We start from the raw sequence: 22138 nt of genomic DNA on the forward strand, positions 1-22138 counted from the left end.
ACCTGCTTTTCTTCTGGGTATCTGGAGTTTTGGTAGGTGTTAAGCAAAGGGTGCTTACGTGACTAGCCGCTGGTAGAAACATTGCTCACTGAGTCTCTGAAAGTCTTCCCTGGGCAAAAACATTGCACATATGCATTTTCATTGCTGGGTCAAGAGTGTGCTATGTGTGACCCTTCATGGGACAGTGTTATGGGCTGAATGTATCTCCCCCTCCCCACTCCTGCCCCATTCATATGTTGAAGCCCTAACCTCATTGTGACTGTATTTGGAGATAAGGCCTTTATGGAAGTGATTAAAAGTTAAATGAGGTCATTGGGGTCAGACTCTGAACTGACAGGACTAGAGACTTTAGAAGAAAAGTTACTTGAGAGTTCTGTCACTCTCCTTGAACATAAGCAGGGAAGAAAGGCCATGTGAGGACACAATGAGAAGGTAGCTGTCCACAAGCTAGGGAGAGTTCTCACCAGAAACTGAATTGGCCAGCACCTTGATCTTGGATTTCTAGCCTCCAGAACTGTGGGAAAATAAAAATCTAAGCTACCCAGTTATGGCAGCCCTAGCCTCCCTCGGCAAGGGCAACCTGCCTCTCAAACTCAGTAACTAGTGTTCCCACACATTATTTCATCCCTTTATTACTTATGCATGTGTTCTTCAATAATATAAGACTGTTTCATGTTAAAACTTTCATTAAAATAGTATCAAACTGTATATATTCTTCAGCAATTTGTTATTTATTTATTTATTTATTTACTTACTTATTTATGCTGCATCTTATATTTGTGAGATTTATCCATGTGGATACTTTTGCACTAGTTCTAGAATAATACAAAACAATTATAAAATGCAAAGACAGTATCACTTCCTAGATTAAGATGCTTCAGGTTTTCCACCTCAAAAAACAAGGATTAAAAAAACACAAGCATCTAAAGAGAATGAGTAAAGGACTGAGTGTGGCACATGGTGATGCCTTTGAATGTTTTTAGGTGGGGATCCCCACATTGTTAAATCTTTCACTATCTCAAGAAAAGAAAATTTGGATTTATACGCGAAAGCTGCCATATTTTGAATAGTTAACTAATTCAATTTGAGAAACATACAACGTGCACAGGAGTGCACTGCGCGCGCACACACACACACACACACGCACACACACACCCACACACGCACACACACACACACGGCTAAAGCCAAACATAGTCTTGTGCTATGTGTGGCCCACATTCTGCCACATTGTGATTTCTGGCCTGGAAGATGAAAGCCCCAAACTCCATAGTATAATATTTACTTTCCTCAGGGTCTGGTCTTTCCTCTTCCTTCAGCTTTGTCTCCAAACACCACTTTGCTGAGAACAGTCTCTGGCATAGAATAAGCATTCAATAAATACTAATTATTATTATTTTATCTACTGTCTTTTTTTCATTTGGGTCAGAAATGGACTCTTTGTAGTTCTTTTGATCTTCCAGGATCCAGTCAAGTTTATCCTTAATCTACACATATCAAAAAGAGTAAGCAAGGAAGTTCCCTAAATAACAGTATTTACAAATGTTATTTGTTTTCTCAGGGCAGATATGAAAGGGTTTGGGGACCTTGGCATACGTTGCTTAAAAACAATAGTCATAAACTATTACTAATTTGTTTCTGTAAAAATTGTTATGCATAGGTACCATGGTCCCAAACATATTTGAGAATTCTCCCACAATCTTCCATTAAGAGTCAGGTTCAATTCTTGTGTCCTTAACCTGTGGCCAAAATGAGGAGGCTGCTGGACACAAAGTTGGTTACCGAGAGCTTCAAGGATGTTCTGTGGTTGCTATGCTAGGAAAGAGCTCTGGGCCTGGCTGCACCTCCTGAGCTGTTTAGAGATAGGCTTTTGTATCTTGGTGCACAGTTTGGTGCTTATTTTTTGTTTTTGGTATGCTACTTTTCACTCTCTAGATAAATTTTGAAGTCCTTGAGGAAATAGACCACATTTAAAAATTTTCTCTTACACTAATTGGAACAAACTCAATTTTTAAAATGATTTTTATTATTTATTATTATTTCTTACAAACTCCAAAATTTTTTATTGAAGAAAAACATAATCTGGTGTTAATCTGGTGATAATCTGGTGTTAATGATAGGACCTGAACACTGTTTAATTTGGGATGGTGAATTAATTTCGTTTATCAGTAAACATCTATATCAGTAAGTTCTTAGGTGCAATAGAAAAGTCTAGCTAGTCTAAACAGAAATGGAATCTATTAAGGGACATTAACTCACAAGATCTCCAAAGGGCTTGAGAGTAGAATTGGAGGATACATAGACAGGACAGAATACTCCAGTATTCCTACAAGACCCCAGCGAAGACCCCACATGGATCCTGTAGCTGGGAGCCTGTGCTGCTACCCTTACCAGCAAATGGATTCTGGGTAGCAACTGCTTATCACATAGCTGTCTTGAATCAACACCTTTCTAGGGTGCAGCTACTGGTGCAGCTAGATCATCTGCCTGAATCTAACTGTAAAGGAGTAAGACAAAGCAAATATCTGGTTCTATCTTGGGGAGAACTCATCCTGTAGGAAACTCCCCAATGTTATAAAGGTGTTCCAAGGATGGTGGATGTCCATAAAACATGACATGACTTTGATTGCAGCACCATACAAAATTTGGTCTGCAGGCCAGTGTCAATCCTCAAAACGTTAGTTATAGGTTCCTACTAGGGACTGAATGTATCCTTCCAAAATTCATGTGTTGAACCTAATCACCTGTATGATGGTATTTGGAGTTGGGGCCTTTTAGAAGTGATTGGGCAGTGAGAGTAGAGCCCTCATGAATGGGATCAGTGCCCTTATAAGGAAAGACATTAGATATTAGATATTTTTCTCTGCTCTCACTGTGTGAGGATACAAGATGATGGCCAGCTACAAACCGGGCAGCGGCCTCCAGCAGACGCTGGGTCTGCTGGTACCTTGATCTTGAACTTCCCAGCTTCCAGCATTGTGAGAAATAGTTACTGCTTAAGCCACACAGTCTATAGTACATCTGCTAAAGCAACCTGAACAAATATACCATAGACTGTGTGTTGAGATAAATACATAAATTGTTAAAAGATCTTATCACAGCCTTGTCACATAACTCTCACATTGGTGGCCAATGGGCAGTGGTTGCTGGAGTACACTTAGTATAGCACTACTCTAGAGCAGAGGTCTGCAGACTACACCCCAGGCCAAATCCAGCCTGCTTCTTGTTTTTATAGGCCTGCAAGCTAAAAGTTTAGTTTAAAAACTTTTACATTTTAAAGGGTTGCTAAAGAAACAAAAAAGAATATGCAACAGAGACTTATGTGCCTCTTACAGGCCTGAAATCTTTACTGTTTCTTAAACAGAAAAAGTTTGCCAACTCCTTCTCTGGAGCCTACTCTAATACTGAATTCTTTGAGAAGAAATTCTTGCAAGGTGCCTCGGTGGCTCAGTTGGATAGGTGCCTGACTCTTGATTTTGGCTTAGGTCATGATCTCACGGTTGTGAGAGCCAGCCCTACACTGGGCTCCATGCTGGCATGGAGCCTGCTTAAAATTCTCTCTCCCTCTCCCTCTTCCCCTCTCTTGCTTGTGTTTTCTCTCTTGCAAAAAATAAATAAGTAAAACAAGGAGAAGAAATCCTTGCCATGTTTTTAGATACCTTGGGTGCTATTCATAGGATGGATACTATTCCTGATATTGTTAATGTATATTTTCATTCTGACAGTTTTTAAGCAGTGGTCTAATTCATTTATAGTAATAGTAAAAAATATTTTCAATATTTTGGAGAGTTCTTGTCAAAATTTATCAATTCTATAATTTAGTGTTAAATATTCCTTCATTCTATTTTCAGAAAAAAAATCTACTTTCCTCTTAAATATCATCTTTTCCCTTCTGATGTGTACAAAAGTCCTTTTTAGTCTGTTTATTTTCCCTTTATTAACACTGTATTAGGCTGGGTAGATTAACTGCTTTTGCAATCCCCAAATCTCAGTGGCTTAAGCAAATACAAAGTTTATTTCTTGCTCATGTCACAGTTTAGTGTGGGAAGGCAAGAAAGATCTTGGTCTACTTAAGCATTGAGATACCAAGGCTCCTTCTATCTAGTGCCTTCCAGTAGTCTCAGCAGATGAGCGGAGAAAGAAAGGGTGTGAAGAAATGTATGGAGGGTTTTATGAACCTAGCCTCGAGGTTGGAGTATCTCACTTCCACTCACACTCCACTGACAGGAATGCAGGTGCCTCACTACATCTAACTGTAAAGGAGGCTAGAAATGTTGCCTAGTATTATGCTCAGGAAGAAGAATGAACATATTTGGAGAGCAGTTAGCTAGATCCTGCCATCTCCTCAGCTCTTTGGAATTTTCCTTATAATCTGTATGCCTCCATTCTGGCAAGCTGGGAAGAGAAGGGAAAGTGGAAGACGTGCCCCTTCCTTTGAAGGACACAACCCAAGAGCTGTCCACGTCCCTTCTGCTTACATCCCATTGGGCAAAACTTAGTAACCTGGCCACTCTTGCTGCCATGGAAGTCCTTCCTTCCCCGAGGAAATGTAGTTCTTACCATACACCCACCTAAATTGTGAGAGTTCTTTTACCGAAGTAATGAGAGCAAGATGGACATTAGAAGACAATGAGCAGTGTCTGCCATGGTCCCCCCTTTCATCACTCAAATAGTTGTGCCACATTCTCTTTCAGTGGTGGGACACAATGGCATTTTGGGTCTCTAGGAATTACTAGCAGTTCAGAGCCAGTAATTCCTGAAAACTTGGGCTATTTTTCCTTCCCTGAAGCATTCTCTCATTAGTCAATGGCTACAGGCTCCTTTCAGAGGGCCAGAGAGAGAGAGAGAGAGAGATTAAAACAGTCTGCCTGATGCATTGCAACGTAGACAAGATGGAGTTTGACAGACAGCTGAGAAGCCATACATGTCTGGCTGCCAAATGGGAATGAGAAGGATCTCATGGGGGGGTCAATAAGGAGCAGTTACCTATGTATAGTTAACCCCTTTGTGGCTCTCCAGTCAAGCAGCCAGTGGTGGGTGTGGAGTTGCTGGTGGTCAGCAGGGGTAGCAGTTGGGAAAAACAACCTGGATGACAGCAAACTGAGACTTTCCAGGAAACTACGTTACTTATCTTACGGTAATAATCTTCAGAGAGTAATGTTTCACTCCTGCCTTCTAAATATCTTATCAGTTTTTCTTTTGATCAACTCTAACCAGGCACCATAAAGGGAAGAGGATTTAGGGAAACACAGTTTTCAATCCAGCATACCTAGTCTGCGCATACTCTCACTCAAAGAGAGCCAGATATGTGTCGCTCAAAGGTCAAGATCTCTTGGTGGAGCGCAGGCTTGCTATTTGTTGTGCATATGGCTGGTCAGGATTCCCTAATTTACAACTCTGACTTCTCTCTGCTCCATACCCACTACACAACAGTATAGCAGCCAGGTAACTGTAATCAGATACATTGGATCACAAATAAGAGCAACTCTGGAAGCTAGAAGACGATGTAAAGATACTTGCAGAGTTTTGAGAAAAGACCTACTTCTGGCCATGATGAAGTAACTGCTTCTCTGTCACTGTGGATAGACAAAGTATATGGAACAACTGTTCACAGACATTTCAGACAGGAAGTGGGCTTTGGAGATCATAAACATCCTAAGTGTGTGGCACAGCTCAGACAAGGTAGCACTGTTTAACTTAAAATGCCGCTGCTGGTCTTTGAAAACATTGCATTAGAAGTATAGGTTGTATCAGTGATAGTGATAGCAAGACTGTCCAGAAGTTTGAAAGTAACCATTTTGCCAAAGAGGTACCATGGCAATAAGAGTTTTCAGCTTTCAGCTTCTGGTTTGCAATTTTGGGGTTGTCACTGTTATCACCATGCATTTCAGGTTTCACTATGTCAGCACCTCACTTCTGGATACTAGAGTATGAGTTGGTTAAGATACAGTTTTGGCTGCTGTAGTAAAGGCAGAAATAACAATGACTTAAACAAGATAAAACTTTATTTCTCTGTCCCAGAACATGCATTAAGTAGCAGCAGGCTGATAAGATGGCTCCACATAGTCAGGGGGTTGGGCTCCTCCTGTCATTTGCTCTGCCATCTCCAACATGGGGCTCCTGTCTTGGAGTGAAGATGACTGCTCCAGCACCCACCCATGTCTAACTTCAGGAAGGAGAGTAGAGGAAATGGAGGGCATGCGTCTACTCTTCAAGGGCACAACCCTTACATTCCATGAGACTGCCCTTAGTCACATGGCCATACCCCTTGTTAGGGAGGCTGGATACTGCAGCCTTGAGCTGGGTGGCCTGTGTGCAGCTAAAACTTAGGAGCTCTCTTATTAAAGGAATGAGTGGAGAAAACAAGTAGTTTCTGCCACAAGTGCCTTTCATGAAAAGAACAAAACAGACAGGATGTAAGGAGAACAAATCCAAAGGTTAAAATGGGAAGAAGAAAAAGAAAAAAAAAAAAAAAAAAAAAGCAGGTTTCTTGGGTAGGAAATGATTCCAGCCTTAAATACATAGATGAGGGGCGCCTGGGTGGCGCAGTCGGTTAAGCGTCCGACTTCAGCCAGGTCACGATCTCGCGGTCCGTGAGTTCGAGCCCCGCGTCAGGCTCTGGGCTGATGGCTCGGAGCCTGGAGCCTGTTTCCGATTCTGTGTCTCCCTCTCTCTCTGCCCCTCCCCCATTCATGCTCTGTCTCTCTCTGTCCCAAAAATAAATAAAAAACGTTGAAAAAAAAAATTTTTAAAAAAAATACATAGATGAAAAAAACCTGTGAAACTTGATACTCCTTTTTATTTGGTCTGTCATGAAAGTTCCTACTTACATTTTACAGTTCCACGAAATGTCACCTCTCTGCTATCCCAAACACTTTGCTTGTATCTCTCTTGGCATTTGCTATGCTGTAACATACTCTAGGTCATTCCTAGTTTTGCAACTCTCTCAAGGTGACTCTGAAGGAGCAGGAAAATAGTTAAGAGCAGAACTGCTGATACTGGCCTGTTTGTTGGTGGTATGACCTGATGTCTGAGATTTGCTTTAAAATACTCCAGCATGGGGCACCTGGCTGGCTCAGTCTTTCAAGTGACCGTCTCTTGATTTGGACTCAGGTCATGATCTCACAGTTCGTGGGATCAAGCCCCATGTTGGGCTCTGTGCCGAACGCGCCAAGCCTGCTCAGGGTTCTCCCTCTCCCTCTCTCTCTGCCCCTCCTCTGCTCTCTCTCTCTCCCTCTCTTTCAACTTAAAACAAAACAATGTAAAATACTCCAGCAAAAGATGAAAAGGGGGCTAGATGAAATAAGACTGACAAAATGTTGATTTGTTGTAACCATGTAATGGGGGCCTGGGTGATCATAATATTATTTCTCTGTGCTGCTTATGTTATAAAATTTGTAATACAGCAAAGCAAAAGCCCAGTCTCTGAAGACAGCCAGACCTGGGTTCAAACCCTGGTGTCACCATTTACTGGCTAAATGACTTTACCTCCCTATAAATTCAGTTTTTCAAAACGGGAATAATGTGTGGGCCTTTAGAATTCTTGTGAAGGTTAAATGAGATAGAATTTGGGACATCCAGCACAAGGTCTGGCCCTTAGTAGTTGCACTACTACTCGTAAGGGTGCCTGCTAGCAAGCAACAGAAACTGACCTGGTTTTGGCTAATTCCTCGGACAAGCAGCTATTTTGAGCCTGAGCTCCGATCTCTGATTTCTAGACCTAGAGCATTATCTCTGCTATCTGTTCAAAATCTTATCTTGATTTGGTGCTTTGCAATTTATGCCTTCGAATAAAAGGAATATAGTTCGGGCTTATGTCTGGAACTTAGGGCACTCGGCCCTGCAGGGTGGCCATGGGGCTTAGGTCACTAACTGACGTGGAGTGAGTGGCCAGGCCACGGACTGTAGCTAGGTGGACGCTGGTACAGGACGGGGTTTACCCCAAGCAGGCGCGGACCAGCTGCCGCCAGAACTCACGCGCGTCCTCCCCGACTCGCTCACGCCGGGGTCCGGTCGGGGCCCCCTCCCGCGGGTCCCGGCACTCGGCCGTCCCGTGGCGGGTCTGCCAGTTTCCGAGGTTGGGCCAGTCGCCCCTACGTCCCCTCCTGAGCGGCAGGGGGCGGGGCCGCGGGTCTCGGCGCATGATTGGCCGAAGCTCTGGCGCTCCCCTTCTCCGCCCCCTTCGGCGGGGTGAGAGGTCAGCAGAGCGCCGGTCGGCCGGGGCGACAATGGCGGGGCTCTGGGTTGGGGCGGCGGCGCTGGTCGGGGCCGGACGGCGTGGGCGGCGGTTGCCGCAGCCGCTGATGCGGAGCTCAGCGCTGTGGACCCTGAAGGTGAGGAGCGAGCGGGCTCCCCGCGGGCCTGGGCTTCGCTGGGCTTCGCTGGGCTCGCAGCCCCGCAGCGCCTGCGGTGGCCGGTGTGGCGGAGAGCTCCCCGCGGTTCCCGGGCGACGCCGCGGCCCGTTCCGCAGCCGTCGGCGCCCCTCGTGCCTCTGCACCCGCGTTGGCGCTGGAGCGCAGCCCTTACCCGGAGGCTCGTGGAGTCGGAGGGGCCCTCCGAGCCGGCAGGCGTGCGCCCTCGGCTCGCTAGCCCCTGGGAGCGGCTGACAGCCGTGTGGCTGGCGCCTACGTGCTTTTTCCCTGCAGCCGTTCTTGTGCCTTACGGCTTCGGCTTCGGCTTCCCAGGGTGGATTCTTAAGGATCCTTACAGTTTGTTTTCTCTTGGCTTTTTCCTAATTTTAGGGACACTGAATTGCTGCCGAAGTAGAATTAGGGTTGTGAGTTTATCTCAACTTCTAAAGTGTCTGCGATGCCAGGATTGCTACTACCTTTTACGTTTGAGTTGAGAGCCTATTTCAATTGAATTACATCGCGGTTTGCTGTGTGTGCATCCTGTGAGTTTAGTTTTCTTTTCTATGTAGTGGTTAGCCGGAGTTTTGTACAATTGATCTAAACCCATTTTTCCTCTGTGCTGTGTGCCCCAGGGTTTCTTGATGACAGCCTTGGCTCATATGTTGGAGTGTCTGTGGGCCGCTGTTAAGACTTTCTCTTGAAAATGGAGTCTCTTGTAGTTTCTGAGCAAAGACGACTTGACTTTACTAATAGGGTTTATTAAGTCATTTCAGCGAATTCTTTAAAATGAGGGTCTCCCTGAAAACCACCTGTCATTTGGTTCGTCTGCTTGTTAAACTTCCTTAAAAGAAAAAAATCTTTTAAAAATTGTCACATAACTTGATTTATTGTCCTTGAGCTCTAGAATTGGAAAACACTTTAGAGATGATCTGGCCCATCCCATTCTCTTAAAGAGGAGGGAACTGAGGCCCAGGTGAGCACTGTGGGAGCTCCAGCTCCAAGTGGAAGTGAGCCTGCACCTGTGTTAGCTTAGCTTCAGCTTTGGATGCCACTCTCAAAGTACACAGTGTTCTTTGTGTGGCCACAAAATCTGTTTTTAAATGCTTTTGTTATCTTAGTCTTTGTTGGCTACATTAGTTGCAGTTGTCACATCTTATGCTTTTACATAGGAGGCGGCCTGGTGTAGTGGAAGGAAGGCTTGGGCTTTGGAGTCAGTCACACAGATGAAGTTTTGTATATTAGACAAGTCACTTTGCTGGGACTCAGCTTCGTCCTTTCAACTACTTTTTTATTCAACAAATCTTTATTGGATTATTTCCTGTATTCTACCAATGGGGAACAAATATAGTTTCTGCTCTCTTAGATATGGTAGTCTATTAGAGAGAGACAAGTAAGTGTAAAATGCTATTGGGGAGAGGTCTTGGTGCTGTAAGAAAATACAATGGAGAGATTTGACCAAGTCATGATATTGAGCTCTATGTCATAGGTACCGTTCTGGTGCTTTACTTGAATTAATTTGTTCAGTCCTCACGACAGCCATATAATCCCAATTTATAGATGAAGATATTGAGGCACAAAGTGTTATGTGACTTGCTCAAAGCTATGGAATTGGTAAGTGGCAGAGCTAGGATATAGGACTCCAGAACTGGTGCCCTTAATCATGCTATCCTGCTTAAGGGAAAGGACTGTTTTCCTTTGGAAGTGAAAATTGAAACAAGTTTTGAAGGATAAAGTGACTTGTAAAGATAGAAGAGATGACTGTGAAAGAATAGCATGTGCAAAGGCCCTGTGGCCAGAGGGAATGACAAGATATAAGCACTGAGAAAAGCCTACTTAGGCTGTAGTGTGCAGAGATTAGACAGTGCTAGGGAGGTAGGTATGAATCAGGTTGTGCTTGCTTTGCAGATCAAGCTATTACTTTTGGTCTTTATGTTATAGTGATGGGAAGTCATTCATGTTGGAGGTAGGAAGGATTGCACTGACATTTTAGATTGGTGAGGCTGAGAGGAAAGTTGTTACAGTATTTATTGCTATATACTTTTTAGACGTTATTGGGGTATAATATATAAGCTTTGATCTTTCTCCATACTCCCCCCCCCTTTTTTTAAAGATTTTTTTTTTTTAATTTTTATTTTTTACATTTTTTTATTTTTGAGAGACAGAGTGAGCAGGGGAGGGGTGGAGAGAGAAAGAGACACAGAATCTGAGGCAGGCTCCAGGTTCTGAGCTATCAGCACAGAGCCCGGCGCTGGGCTCGAACCCATGAACCGTGAGATCATGACCTGAACCGAAGTCGGATGCTTAACCAACTGAGCCACCCAGGCGCCCCAAAAGATTTTATTTATTTATTTATTTTTTATTAAAAAAAATTTTTTTTTTTAACATTTATTTATTTTTGAGACAGAGACAGAGTATGAACAGGGGAGGGGCAGAGAAAGAGGGAGACACAGAATCTGAAACAGGCTCCAGGCTCTGAGCTGTCAGCACAGAGCCCGATGCGGGGCTCGAACCCAGGAACCGTGAGATCATGACCTGAGCCGAAGTCGGACGCTCAACCGACTGAGCCACCCAGGCGCCCCTAAAAGATTTTATTTTTAAGTAATCTCTACATCCAACATGGGGCTCAAATTTACAACCCTGAGGTGAAGAGTCACCTGCTCCACCCACTGAGCCAGCCAGGCACCCCATCTCCCGCTTTCTTTTAGTGTGTTGCCAGAGACTGCATCTTGTCTATTTCTGTGTTCTCAGCGCAGTATTTAACACAATAGGTGCTGGATGTGTGACAGTACTGACTGGAGTAGAGTGCCAATAAAGAATTCCTCCCATAAGTGGGAAGAATCTCTGGAGTTCACTGTTACTTTGGGGGAAGAACTTGCACTGCTGCTTAGCTTCTTTATGTGCTTTTTTTTTTTTTTTAATTAAAAAAAAATTTTTTTAACACTTATTCATTTTTGAGAGTGAGAGAGACAGAGCATGAGTGGGGGAGGGGCAGAGAGAGAGGGAGACACAGAATCCGAAGCAGGCTTCAGGCTCTGAGCTGTCAGCCCAGAGCTGGACACGAGGCTCGAACTCATGGACTGCAAGATCATGACCTGAGCCGAAGTCGGACGCTCAACCGACTGAGCCACCCAGGCAACCCTCTTTATGTGCTTCTTTTACATGAATTTGAAATGTGCTCCACTGAGTCTGCCTTTGAAGCAGAACCATTTAAATATTTTATTCCTGCCATTCCTCTTTCCCATCCTGCAAGCCATTTGGTTGGTTGGAAAGCAGACTGGCAACTCTAGACCCTAGTGTCCCCATTCTTTTAGCCAGTTAGCAGAACTTGTTTGCTTTTAGGGTATATGTAGAGTTGACCTTTTAGTCTTGTTTTGTGTATCAGCACATTTTGTTTAAATACCCAGTTTTTTTTTTTTTTTTTTTTTCTGTCTCCATTTTTCAGTGGCTCTAGGATGTTGGTTTTAGGGTGATTGTTACAGTGTATTGAACTCTTACATGCCTTACATGGTTTCATGTTTTATCTCTCATCTGTATAGCAAGTAGGTAAAAAGTTGCAGTATTACAGACCAGGAAACAAACATCAGCAGTGAAGTAACTTGCTTAAGGACACAATTGATTGAGGCAGAATTTCAACCTTGGATGGTATGATTCCCAAACCTTGTTTTCACAGTTACAAATTGTCTCTCATTTAAGTGATGGTCTCATTATATGGTGCATTCACAGAACTTAAATGCTCAAGCTTTATGTTCCTTAAAATTCCAAGAATTTCTTTTCTAGTCTTGAAAAAGAATGTTTAAGCCTATCTGAATGCTTTAGAATTGCCCGGAGGTAAATCTTTCCAACATGCTGATAAATTTCTGACAATCATTTGGGAAGAAAATTTTCTAAGATTATTACAGAAACCAGTTCTGGCATGATAAAATGCTTATGGACATTTGTGTATTTATACATCTGCTTTTTGGGTTTTATTTCGTCAAGAGGTTCAGAACTGAGGAGTGATTGGTAAAATCCTTTTCTAAATAAGAGGGAAAGATGGGGGACAGTTTAATCAAGAGTGAGGGAAAAGGCATTGTTTAAATGATTCCAAAAATTTTTAAAGATTTTATTTTTTTAAGTAATCTCTACACCCAATGTGGGACTTGAATTTATAACCTCGAGATTAAGAGTCGTATGCTCTACTGACTGAGCCAACCCTTAAATGATTCCTATTTTTTAAAAGATGTGGGTAGGGGCGCCTGGGTGGCTCAGTCGGTTAAGTGTCCGACTTCAGCTCGGGTCACGATCTCGTGGTCCGCGAGTTCGAGCCCCTCGTCGGGCTCTGGGCTGATGGCTCAGAGCCTGGAGCTTGCTTCCGACTCTGTGTCTCCCTCTCTCTCTACCCCTCCCCCGTTCATGCTGTGTCTCTCTCTGTCTCAAAAATAAATAAACGTTAAAAAAAAATTTTTAAAAAAGATGTGGGTAAATGGGAGAATAGGGATGAAAAAGGAAATTTGAGAAGGAAACATATTTTGGGGGTAGAAACAATGTTTCCTTTTAGGTAACCTGAGTTAGATGACTACAAGAGTCATGTTGAGTTGGTGGGAAATAAGAGGGAAATTGGCGGCAGGTTTTTGGGTGATCTGAGGTAGAAGTTGGATGTGAACTCTGCAGGATATAGTAAGTTAATACTTAACTGAATACTCCATCTTTTTAAATTTATTTATTTTTTTGTTTTAGAGCATGAGCGGGGCAGAGGAAGAGAGAATCTTAAGCAGGCTCCACACTCAGTGGGGCTCGATCCCACAACACTAGGGTCATGATCTGAGCCCAAATCAAGAGTTGGATGCTCAATCGGCTGAGCCACCCAGACACCCCAAGAATACTCCCATCTTATTGCCCTAAATTCAGATTTGAAAAAAAAGATGAAGAGACAGGAGGATTTAGAGGAATGGTTTGAGAGGAGTCTGTATAGTTCGTTCCTTCATCTAGAGATGTAGTTCTCTGTCCCTTCAAAGAGTGTTTGTGGAGCATCTGTGAAGTGCCTGCTACTATGATATGTACTGAGGAGATCAAAAGAAACTAAAACATGTTCCCTCACCGTGTCCCTGGTGTAGAGAGGTCAAGGAATAAAAATAAAAGACTGAAGGAAGAATTTGATAAGGTCTGTAGTCTTTAATGATAGTGATTTCAGTAGTGTGGTATATTCTTATATATAGAAATATTGCTTTGTTTTGAAGATACCTTCCAGTAGTTGGAGCAAATACATACTGTTTTGAAAAATCAGGGTGTTGTATGATTTAAAAAAAATTATTTTAAATTCCTACTGACATTTTTATAAAAAAAAAAGACAAACTGTGATGGGGTCAGTATTAATAAGATAAAAATAAAAGTGAATTTCAAAAACGTTGGAAAATATAATTTTCAGGCTTATAATTTCAGTCAGGAAAACTAATAGAGCATCCGTGGGACACAGGTGGTGGCTTAAAACCACACTTATTTATTCCTTCACAGTTATGGAGGCTAGAAGTTGGAAATCAAGATGTTGGCAAGGCCATGCTCGCTCTGAAGGCTCCAGTGAAGAATGCCTCCTTGTCTCTGGGCTTCTCGTAGCTCCAGGCATCCCTTACCTTGTGGCTGCAAGTCTCTGCCTGTGTCCTCACATGGCCTTCCCTTCCTTCTCCCTGTGTGTACTCTCCTCTTCTTTCTTTTCTAAGGGCACTTGTCTTTGGATTTAGGGCCGTGACCAGGATCCAGGATGATCCCATCTGGAAATATATCACCAAAGACCCTTTTTCCAGAAGAGGTCATAGCCACAAGTTCTAAGATATGGACACACAATTTTGGAGGCCACCATTCAATCTGCTACACCTGCTATGTGCCAGGTGCTGTTTAATGCTGGGGTATAACGGTGAACGTCTCTGCCTTCATTGTGGTTATATCCAGGTAGAGCACACTGACTGTGTTCACAGAAATAGATGAGTTCAGGGTTGCCTGCGTGGCTCAGCCAGTTAAGCATCTGACCTTGGCTCAGGTCATGATCTCACTGTTCGTGAGGTCGAGCCCCACTCCAGGCTCCACGCTCTCTCTCCCTTTCTCTGCCCCTTGCTCACCACGCTCTCTCTCAAAAATAAAAAAAATAAAAATAAAAAAGAAATAAAAAAGAAATAGATAAGTTCAAAGAGCAGTAAGTGCTCTGAAAGGAGAAAAATAGAGTGGTGGTGGTATTGAGAAGTGCTAACCTAAAAAAAAACAGGGGGCACATTTCTGAGCATGTGGCATTTGAACAGGAAAGTGACCCAGATTACCACGTGACAATCTAGGGGACTAGCAATCCAAAGGAAGGCCAAGCAAAAGCTCTGGGTTGCGATCGTATTTGGTATAGTCAAGGGATGGGTGTGGCCAGTGTGGCTGGAGTGAATGAATGACCGAGGAGTGCTAGGAGATGCGGTAGGTAGGCCAGTCATATAGGGGCTTGTATGTGCAATTTATCCTAATCGTGAGAGTCCCTTGGAAGATTTTGAGCAAACTGGATCCATGTTTTGGAAAGACCATTCTGAATGCTATGTGGAGAATGTCCTAGTGGAGACTGGGGTGGGAAGAGTGGCATCAGGGAGACCAGTTAGGAGGCCATTGTAGAAGTTCAACAAGAGAGGATGGTAGGGTGGTTGCACTGGAGTTAGACCTGGTAAGACTTGGGATATATTTTAGAACTAGAGCCAGTAGTATTTACTGTTGGGTTCAAAGGGAGATGTAAGCAAAGAGTGGAATCAAGGATCCCTGAAAGGAAGGCACAAAAGGCTGCCGCATATTGTAGGATTCCATATATATGAAATGTCCAGAATAGGTAGATGCATAGACAGACGGCAGACTAGCAGGTGCCAGGGGCTGGGGGTGGGGACTGGTAGAAACTGCTAATAGCTAAGGGGTTTCTTTTTGAGGCAATGAAAAAATGTTCTGGAATCAGATTGGTGATGGTTCCACAACTTTGTGAATATCCTAAAATACATAGTTGTGTACTTTAAAAGAATGCGTTTTATGGTATGTGAATTAAATCTCAATTTACAGGGGGGAAAAAAGAGTGACTCTTAGGTCTACCTGAGCCCTTGGGTGGGATAGTCTTAGTGTTTTGGAACGCTGCAGCTTGGGGTGGAAGATGAAGACAGCAGTTTCCATTGAAATGATTTGATGGAATTTACAAAACACAGAGGGATGGTTGATCTTATTTGTTGTTTGTGGGGTGCTGGATGGCTGTGGAAAGTATTTTGAAACCATATTCTAGGGTTGATGATTCTAGGGTTGTTGCAAATGGCAAAGGAGGAAAAAAGCTGTATTCACATTTAATCATCAAACCGCCTTCAAATGATTCTCGTTTCCACAGCTGGGGTTAACTAAGTTGCTCAAGGTCACACAAGAATTAAGTGGGAGATTCAGGATTCAAAGTCAAATCTACAGTGCTTTTATTATACCATATTAATAAACTTAGTAAAAAGAATAAAGGAGAAATTTATACATCTTGACATGAAAACTAGTTTGAACTCCCTAGTAGCCACAGAGAAGAGGGAAGCAGGCTATTGACTGCATAGAATATGTAAAGAATATGTAAAAACAGGGCCACCTGGGTGGCTCAGTCGGTTGAGCGTCTGACTTCCGCTCAGGTCATGACCTCGTGGTCTGTGAGTTTGAGCTCCGCGTTGGGCTCTGTGCCGACAGCTCAGAGCCTAGAGCCTGCTTCAGATTCTGGGTCTCCCTCTCTCTCTCTCCCCTCCTCTGTTCATGCTCTCTGTCTCAAAAAATAAATAAACATTTAAAAAAAATAAAACCCCAATTCGTCGAATAAATAAGTTGATACTCATTTTACAAAAAAATGCAGTCATCTTTCTTCCTATCTCATTGGTTGTCACTGATCTAGCACTTTGTGAAAGTTACAGTTGTGGAGAAACAGTTCTATTGGAGGTGGGATGGTTAGGTTTCCCAGAAGCCTGAAAGGCTGGTGGTCAACAGAAGAGTGAAGAAAGCAGGATAGAACAGGGGAAAAAAAGCTAAGCAAGGAAGGGGCCTCAGCTGGAGACTAGCTTTAGTCTCACCCTATAGGGGAGCTCTGAAGCAGTGATTCTTAAAGTGGGGACTCAGTCTGTAGCAGAAGTAGCATTACCTGGGAACCTGTAGAAATGCAAAATTTTCAGTTGCCCCCCAGACTGGCCAATTAGAAGCTGGGGATGGAGCCCAGCAATGTTTTCACAAGCCCTCCAGGTGATGCTGATACACAAGAAAGTTAGAGAAGCACTGCTGTAAATTAGCCCTGTTCAATAGAATGTTATGCGAGCTGCAAATGTAGTTTTCTAGCACTCACATTAAGAAAATAAGATGAAATTAATATTAGTGTATTTTATTTAACTCAGTATATTCAAAATATTTTAACATATAAATGTAAAAAAAAATACTGAAGTCTTTTGCATTGTTTGGGTATTAAGTCTTCACACCTGGTGTGTATTTTATACTTGGAGCACATCAGAATTTGGACTGGTGCATTTCAAGTGCTCAGTATGTGGCTAGTGGCTGCCATATTGGACAGCCAGTTCTTAATAACCAGAGCACCCTACTGAATTGGTCACAGTTTGAGGTGAGTGGGGATGGCCTTTTGTACACCCTTGTTAGTCAGTCATTGGCTGTGGGCTGAGAGAGGGGCAGCTCCCGGTCTTAACGGAGAACTCCTGTCTGGTTAAGGCAAGTGGGTCAGTCCAGGGAGCAGGTGTGAGTGGTGAGTGGTCAACACAGCAGCTGGGGAAGCCGTGCTGACTGCTGAAGAGGCTCTGGAAGGGGCCCTGGCAACATCTGCTACAGGCGGGATGGGAAGAATGGCCTGAGAGGGGAGCTGGGTAGAATGATGACAAAGTTTAGAGTTGATGTATGCAGTTTCCTGGTGCTCTAACTCACTGTGGAGGCATAGCCAGAGAATCTTGAGGTTTGATCACCTCTCAAATACCAGGTATTCAGCCTTGCTTTTGACGGAAGGTCAGACTGTAGAAGATTGGGCTGGCTAGTGAGGTCCCAAAGACTAAATAGTTCATGTCTGTTTTGAAGAAAAAGCTGTGCTTAAGTGAAAAAGCCTGACTTACGTGTTTTTGGAGGTTGTTCCCAGGTCGCCCTGGGGCTGTTACAATGCTGCAGTTAAATACTAAGCGAGGCTGCTCCTTGTGAAACATGGAGAGGAACTTCTCTTGGAGATTTTGAAGCTGAAGCATTAGCTAATGTTGACTTTCACCTTGGTAAGATCACTTTATGGCTCTGTTAATCCCTGGTCTTGAGGATAGCTGCTACTTTGAAGCAGAATGCATCCTAATCATGAATTAGCCTGTTAACAGATTTTAGTATTATCCATTTGAATGCTGCTGTGGATGTGTTAAGCATAATGGTAGTTTTGATTTTTACACTAGCGTTTGGTTTTAAACTAGTGTTTATGTTTCTTTCTTTCTTTTTTTTTTTTTTTTTTTGAGATAACTGCTAGTGGATTTACCAGTTTCGGCTGCCACATGAGGTCATGTCCAGAATGTGAAAGTAGGTGCTGTGTTAGAAACACATATTTGTTTCCCTGTTTGCAACGGCTGGAAAGCTTGTATGCAGTTTGTTGAAAAGCTATAGCCTTTGTCGACCTCCCCCCCCCCCCCCCCGCACCCCCCCTTTTTTTTTCTTTTGGTTAACAATTATTATGTACTTTATAGAACATGCAAATCTGAGTCTGGACCAGAGCTCCTGATTATTACTACCCTAATGGTAACTCCCAAAGGAAGGGTCTGGTACAATTTTAAGAAGGGAACAGCTGTATAATTGGATTTAGTTATTGTGTAATAATCTCTTACATTTTGTTGGTGCTTTACAGTTTGTAAAGGTTTGTGTGATCCTTTCAACAAGTGTAGGGTATCTCTACATTTTACTAAAAGAAACAAAGTCCAGAGAGATGATTTGCTTGGTGGTGCATGACTACGAAGCGGTGGACCTAAGTGCTGACCCAGGTCTTGTGACCCTGAAGGTTCTGCTACTTGCCATGTGCCACACTGTTAGCAGATATTTCTTTTCCACATGTGGAAATCTTTATCTTGTAGAAGAGAACCAATGGTAAGAGGTTGTTGGGAAGTCATTTTGTATACACTGACCTTTCTCCTCTTGGCTGTGATAGGCTAAATAGTCTTTATAATTGGAGTTGATTCAGGTGTTTCCCTTGAACTTCTGTTTTTAGGAAATACCTTAAAAAACTTTGGATGGAGCTTGTAGCCAGTTATATGCTTAATAAAAGTAATGAATTAAAATTCTGTGTAGAGGTGCAAATTAAGCAGATTTCTCCTAACTATTCTCTGTATTTAAAAAAAGAAATTTTAGGAGTGCCCAGATGGCTCAGTTGGTTAAGCGTCTGACTCTTGATTTTGGTTCAGGTCATGATCTCACGGTTGTGAGATAGAGCTGGGTGTTGGGCTCTACGCTGGGCTTGGAGACTGCTTAGGGTTCTCTCTTGTCCCCTGACCCTCCCTCTCATGCTCTTGTTCTCTTTTTCTCTCTCAAAAAAATAATAAATTTTAGGGGCTCCTGGCTGGCTCAGTTGGTGGAGCATGTGACTCCTAACCTTGGGGTCATGAGTTCTAGCCCATGTTGGGTGTGGAGATTACTAGGAAACAAAATGATGAAAGAAATTTCATGTTGTATCTCTACAAAAATTATCTGATTTTTGACCTGTATTTTTTATAACTTTGATCTTCCATAAAGGTCTCCCAGGAGTGAACAGGAACAGAGAAAGGCCAACTATAAACCAGTTCAGACCCTGGTTTCTTCTTTATAGTTCTGCTCTTCTAGTTTTGCTTGGACCAGTTGTACTTCTAGTTACTTGGTTAACCAGGGGAATCCATGTTTTTTTTTGAAATTTTGGGACACATTATCACAAATTCAAATGTGTAAAAGCTATATGCTTTTTTTTTTTTTTTTTTTAAATACTGGTGGTAAAATAGTCTGAGGTCTTCAGAATCAGGTATTTTAAATAGTAATAAAAAGATTCCAAAACACCAGTTTGATCAATAAGTATAGTGCTACAGCTTCTACATTTTGGCCAGATGTAACTTGTAATAGAGTGGATTCAGTTTTAAGAAGTGTGTGGCATAGACTTTTTTTTTTTTTAAGCGTAGGCTTTTTTTTTTTTTTTTAAGGTTTGTTCATTTTTGAGAGAGAGAGAGGGAGTGTGTGTGCTTGTGCAAGCGGAAGGGGGTGCAGAGAGAGGGGATAGAGGATCTGAAGTGAGTTTTGTGCTGACTGCAGAGTGCCTAATGCGGGGCTCGAACTATGAACCATGAGATCATGACCTGGGCCAAAGTCAGTCACTTAACCTACTGAGCCACCCAGTGGGCACCCAGGTGCCCCTGGCATAGATGTTTTCTATTTTAGTTTTAGGTTACTGATAGTTTCACTGGAAGTAAATATAGCATAATTGAGTCAGCACCCCCAAACGGTCAGAGCCTGGCAACTTGAGATTTCTGAGTGGTTTGGGGATAGAAACTCTTACTTTTGGGGAAGTGTAGCTTATTCCTCATGGGCTCATCTAATTAGGTAGAGTCTGGAGGTTTTTATTCCCAGAAGTAGCCTGGAAACTTAGTGCATTAATTCATACTGATGAAAATTTATGAAATCAGCTCGATTTACACCAAGTAGGTCTGCATGTTTGTTAGTTACTCTGAGTGTAGTAGTAGTTCAGCAGTGAGATCTGGGTCACCGCCTTGCGTGGCCTCACTGGCTTACATGTTGACTTTGGATCGAGTGCATATCCTCCCATGATCATGAGAAGCTTGTACACATTAGATACCCCTCTACTACGTAAGCTCTTGTTTTTTTGATAACTGTGGTTTAGGTTTGTAAGGGACCTTAAAGAAAAGTCATCCAGACTTTCATTTCTTAGCAGATGGGTTAGAGTGGTTTGCTCAAGTCCTAGAGTTAGGGTTAGAATTCAGGTTTCTTGATTTTCTTTCCCATAGTTCTTTGCTGGGTGGTAGGGTGCTTTTTAAAGTATTCCCCTCCCCAGACATAAACATCGCTGTTGTTCTCACTCTTCATAGGTAATTAGAATACCTAAAATGTCCATCCCAGGTTGTGTTTTTTTTTGTCTGCAAGATGCACATTTGTCATCAGGAATCAGTTACAGCCTTTATTTGTTAGTGATTAAAGACACACATGTGATTTTGTCTTTTATAAAAAGATCTTGTTGACCTGTTCTTACAGCAGACCACTATGTGCCTTACAGTATTAGGGAGAATTTGTAAAAATGTCAACTATTTTGTTGTTACATTTTATAAAATGGGTAGGAAGCTTGCATGTTATTTATTTTGTGTAAATACCCTAGTGCTGGTTTGCAGCAGAATGAGAAATTTCCAGGGAGCTTTTGTTTTTCTTTATTCTTGGAATTTGTTTTCTTAGTTTTCTGCATGGGCTGAGGCTATAAACACAAGACCTGATTTTCTGGAGAAGTAGTATTACCTTTATCTTATTAAGTCTGATGTGGGACTAAAATTGCTAAATATAGCTGTTCTGCTGAAGGCAGTGGAAGACTGAATTTTTATTTGAATGCATAGAGTGGTGAGACCCTCCTGGTAAATTGTTGTTGTTTTTTCCCTCTTTTAATTGTATCTTTGCATAGACATTGGTGTTCACGTGGGAGGTGCCATTACTTTTTATTATCTCAAAATAAACTCCAGAATGCTTTGAATAGATCTGTGCTTAAATTTTGCAGCCATTGCAACCTAGCCTAATGACTTTGGACAAATTAAAATTCTCAAGACTCTGTTCTCTCATTAAAATTGGACCTAATACTCTTGAACTTACAGGGATGTCTGAAGGTATTTAAGAGTGAGTTTTGGTCTTTAAAAAAAAATTTTTTTAAATGTTTGTTTATTTTTGAAGGAGAGAGAGACAGAGTGTGAGTGGGGGAGGGGCAGAGAGAGAGGGAGACAGAGAATCCGAAGCAGGCTCCAGGCTCTGAGCTGTCAGCACAGAGCCCGATGTGGGGCTCGAACTCACAAACTGTGAGATCATGACCTGAGCCGAAGTCGGACGCTCAGGTGCTCCAGTGTGTGCCTTTTAAAGACCAAAACTCAGGGGGCGCTTGGGTGGCTCAGCTGGTTAAGTGTCCGACTTGGGCTCAGGTCATGATCTCACAGTTTGTGAGTTCCAGCCCCATGTCGGGCTCTGTGCTGACAGCTTGGAGCCTGGAGCCTGCTACGGATTCTGTCTCCCTCTCTCTCTGCCCCCTTCCACTCATACTCTCTCTCTCTCTCTCTCAAAAATAAGTAAATGTAAAAAAATAAAAAGCACACAGTATGAAGTGTGTTTTCCCAGTTTCCAACCAGTGTCTTTACTAGTCTTTTACTTTTTTTAAATTTGAGAGTGAGAGAGCACGAGTGAGTGTGTGCACAAGTTGGGGAGAGGGGCAAGGGGAGAGAGGGAGAATCCTAAGTAAGCTCCGCGCTCAGCTCAGCCCATTGTGGGGCTCAATCCCATGACGCTGGGATCATGACCCAACTCAAAATCAAGAGTTGGATGCTCAATGGACTGAGCCACCCAGGCACCCTGATTCACGAGTCTTTTACTTGATAGTGTGAACTTCATTTTTAAAGTGTCTTATCTATTACCTTCACTCTTATATTAAGATTACATTTTGTAATTTAAGACTTGGTGCTTTAAAAAAATAAGATCTTTGAGTTTATTTAAGAATGTTGGTATAAAAACATTTGCCTCTTATTAGCGTTGTCCTCTTAGAAAGTTCTGAGGGGTAGTACCAT

At 42.6% G+C, this 22138-nt stretch overlaps 1 protein-coding gene and 1 pseudogene across 4 annotated transcripts in view; one reads left to right on the forward strand and one right to left on the reverse strand.

Annotated features, from left to right (window-relative positions):
* Positions 1 to 8143, reverse strand: part of LOC125934042 (asparagine synthetase [glutamine-hydrolyzing]-like) — a 20685-nt pseudogene extending 12542 nt beyond the window's left edge.
* The window catches only part of PCCA (propionyl-CoA carboxylase subunit alpha), a 483211-nt gene that overhangs the window by 56424 nt on the left and 404649 nt on the right, over positions 1 to 22138 (forward strand). Inside the window, exon 1 of one of the 4 annotated variants that reach the window (XM_049647163.1) lies at positions 8182 to 8333. The exons of 1 other annotated variant lie outside the window; for it this stretch is intronic. In XM_049647163.1, coding sequence (XP_049503120.1) covers positions 8229 to 8333 — 105 coding nt within the window. In that variant the 5' untranslated portion in view covers positions 8182 to 8228. Of the gene's footprint in view, positions 1 to 8181; positions 8334 to 13736; positions 14014 to 22138 lie in introns of those variants that run through there. 2 more of the 4 variants (XM_049647160.1, XM_049647161.1) reach the window with 2 other exon arrangements.

Source organism: Panthera uncia (assembly GCF_023721935.1).
Source record: "Panthera uncia isolate 11264 chromosome A1 unlocalized genomic scaffold, Puncia_PCG_1.0 HiC_scaffold_16, whole genome shotgun sequence".
Lineage (NCBI taxonomy): Eukaryota > Metazoa > Chordata > Mammalia > Carnivora > Felidae > Panthera > Panthera uncia.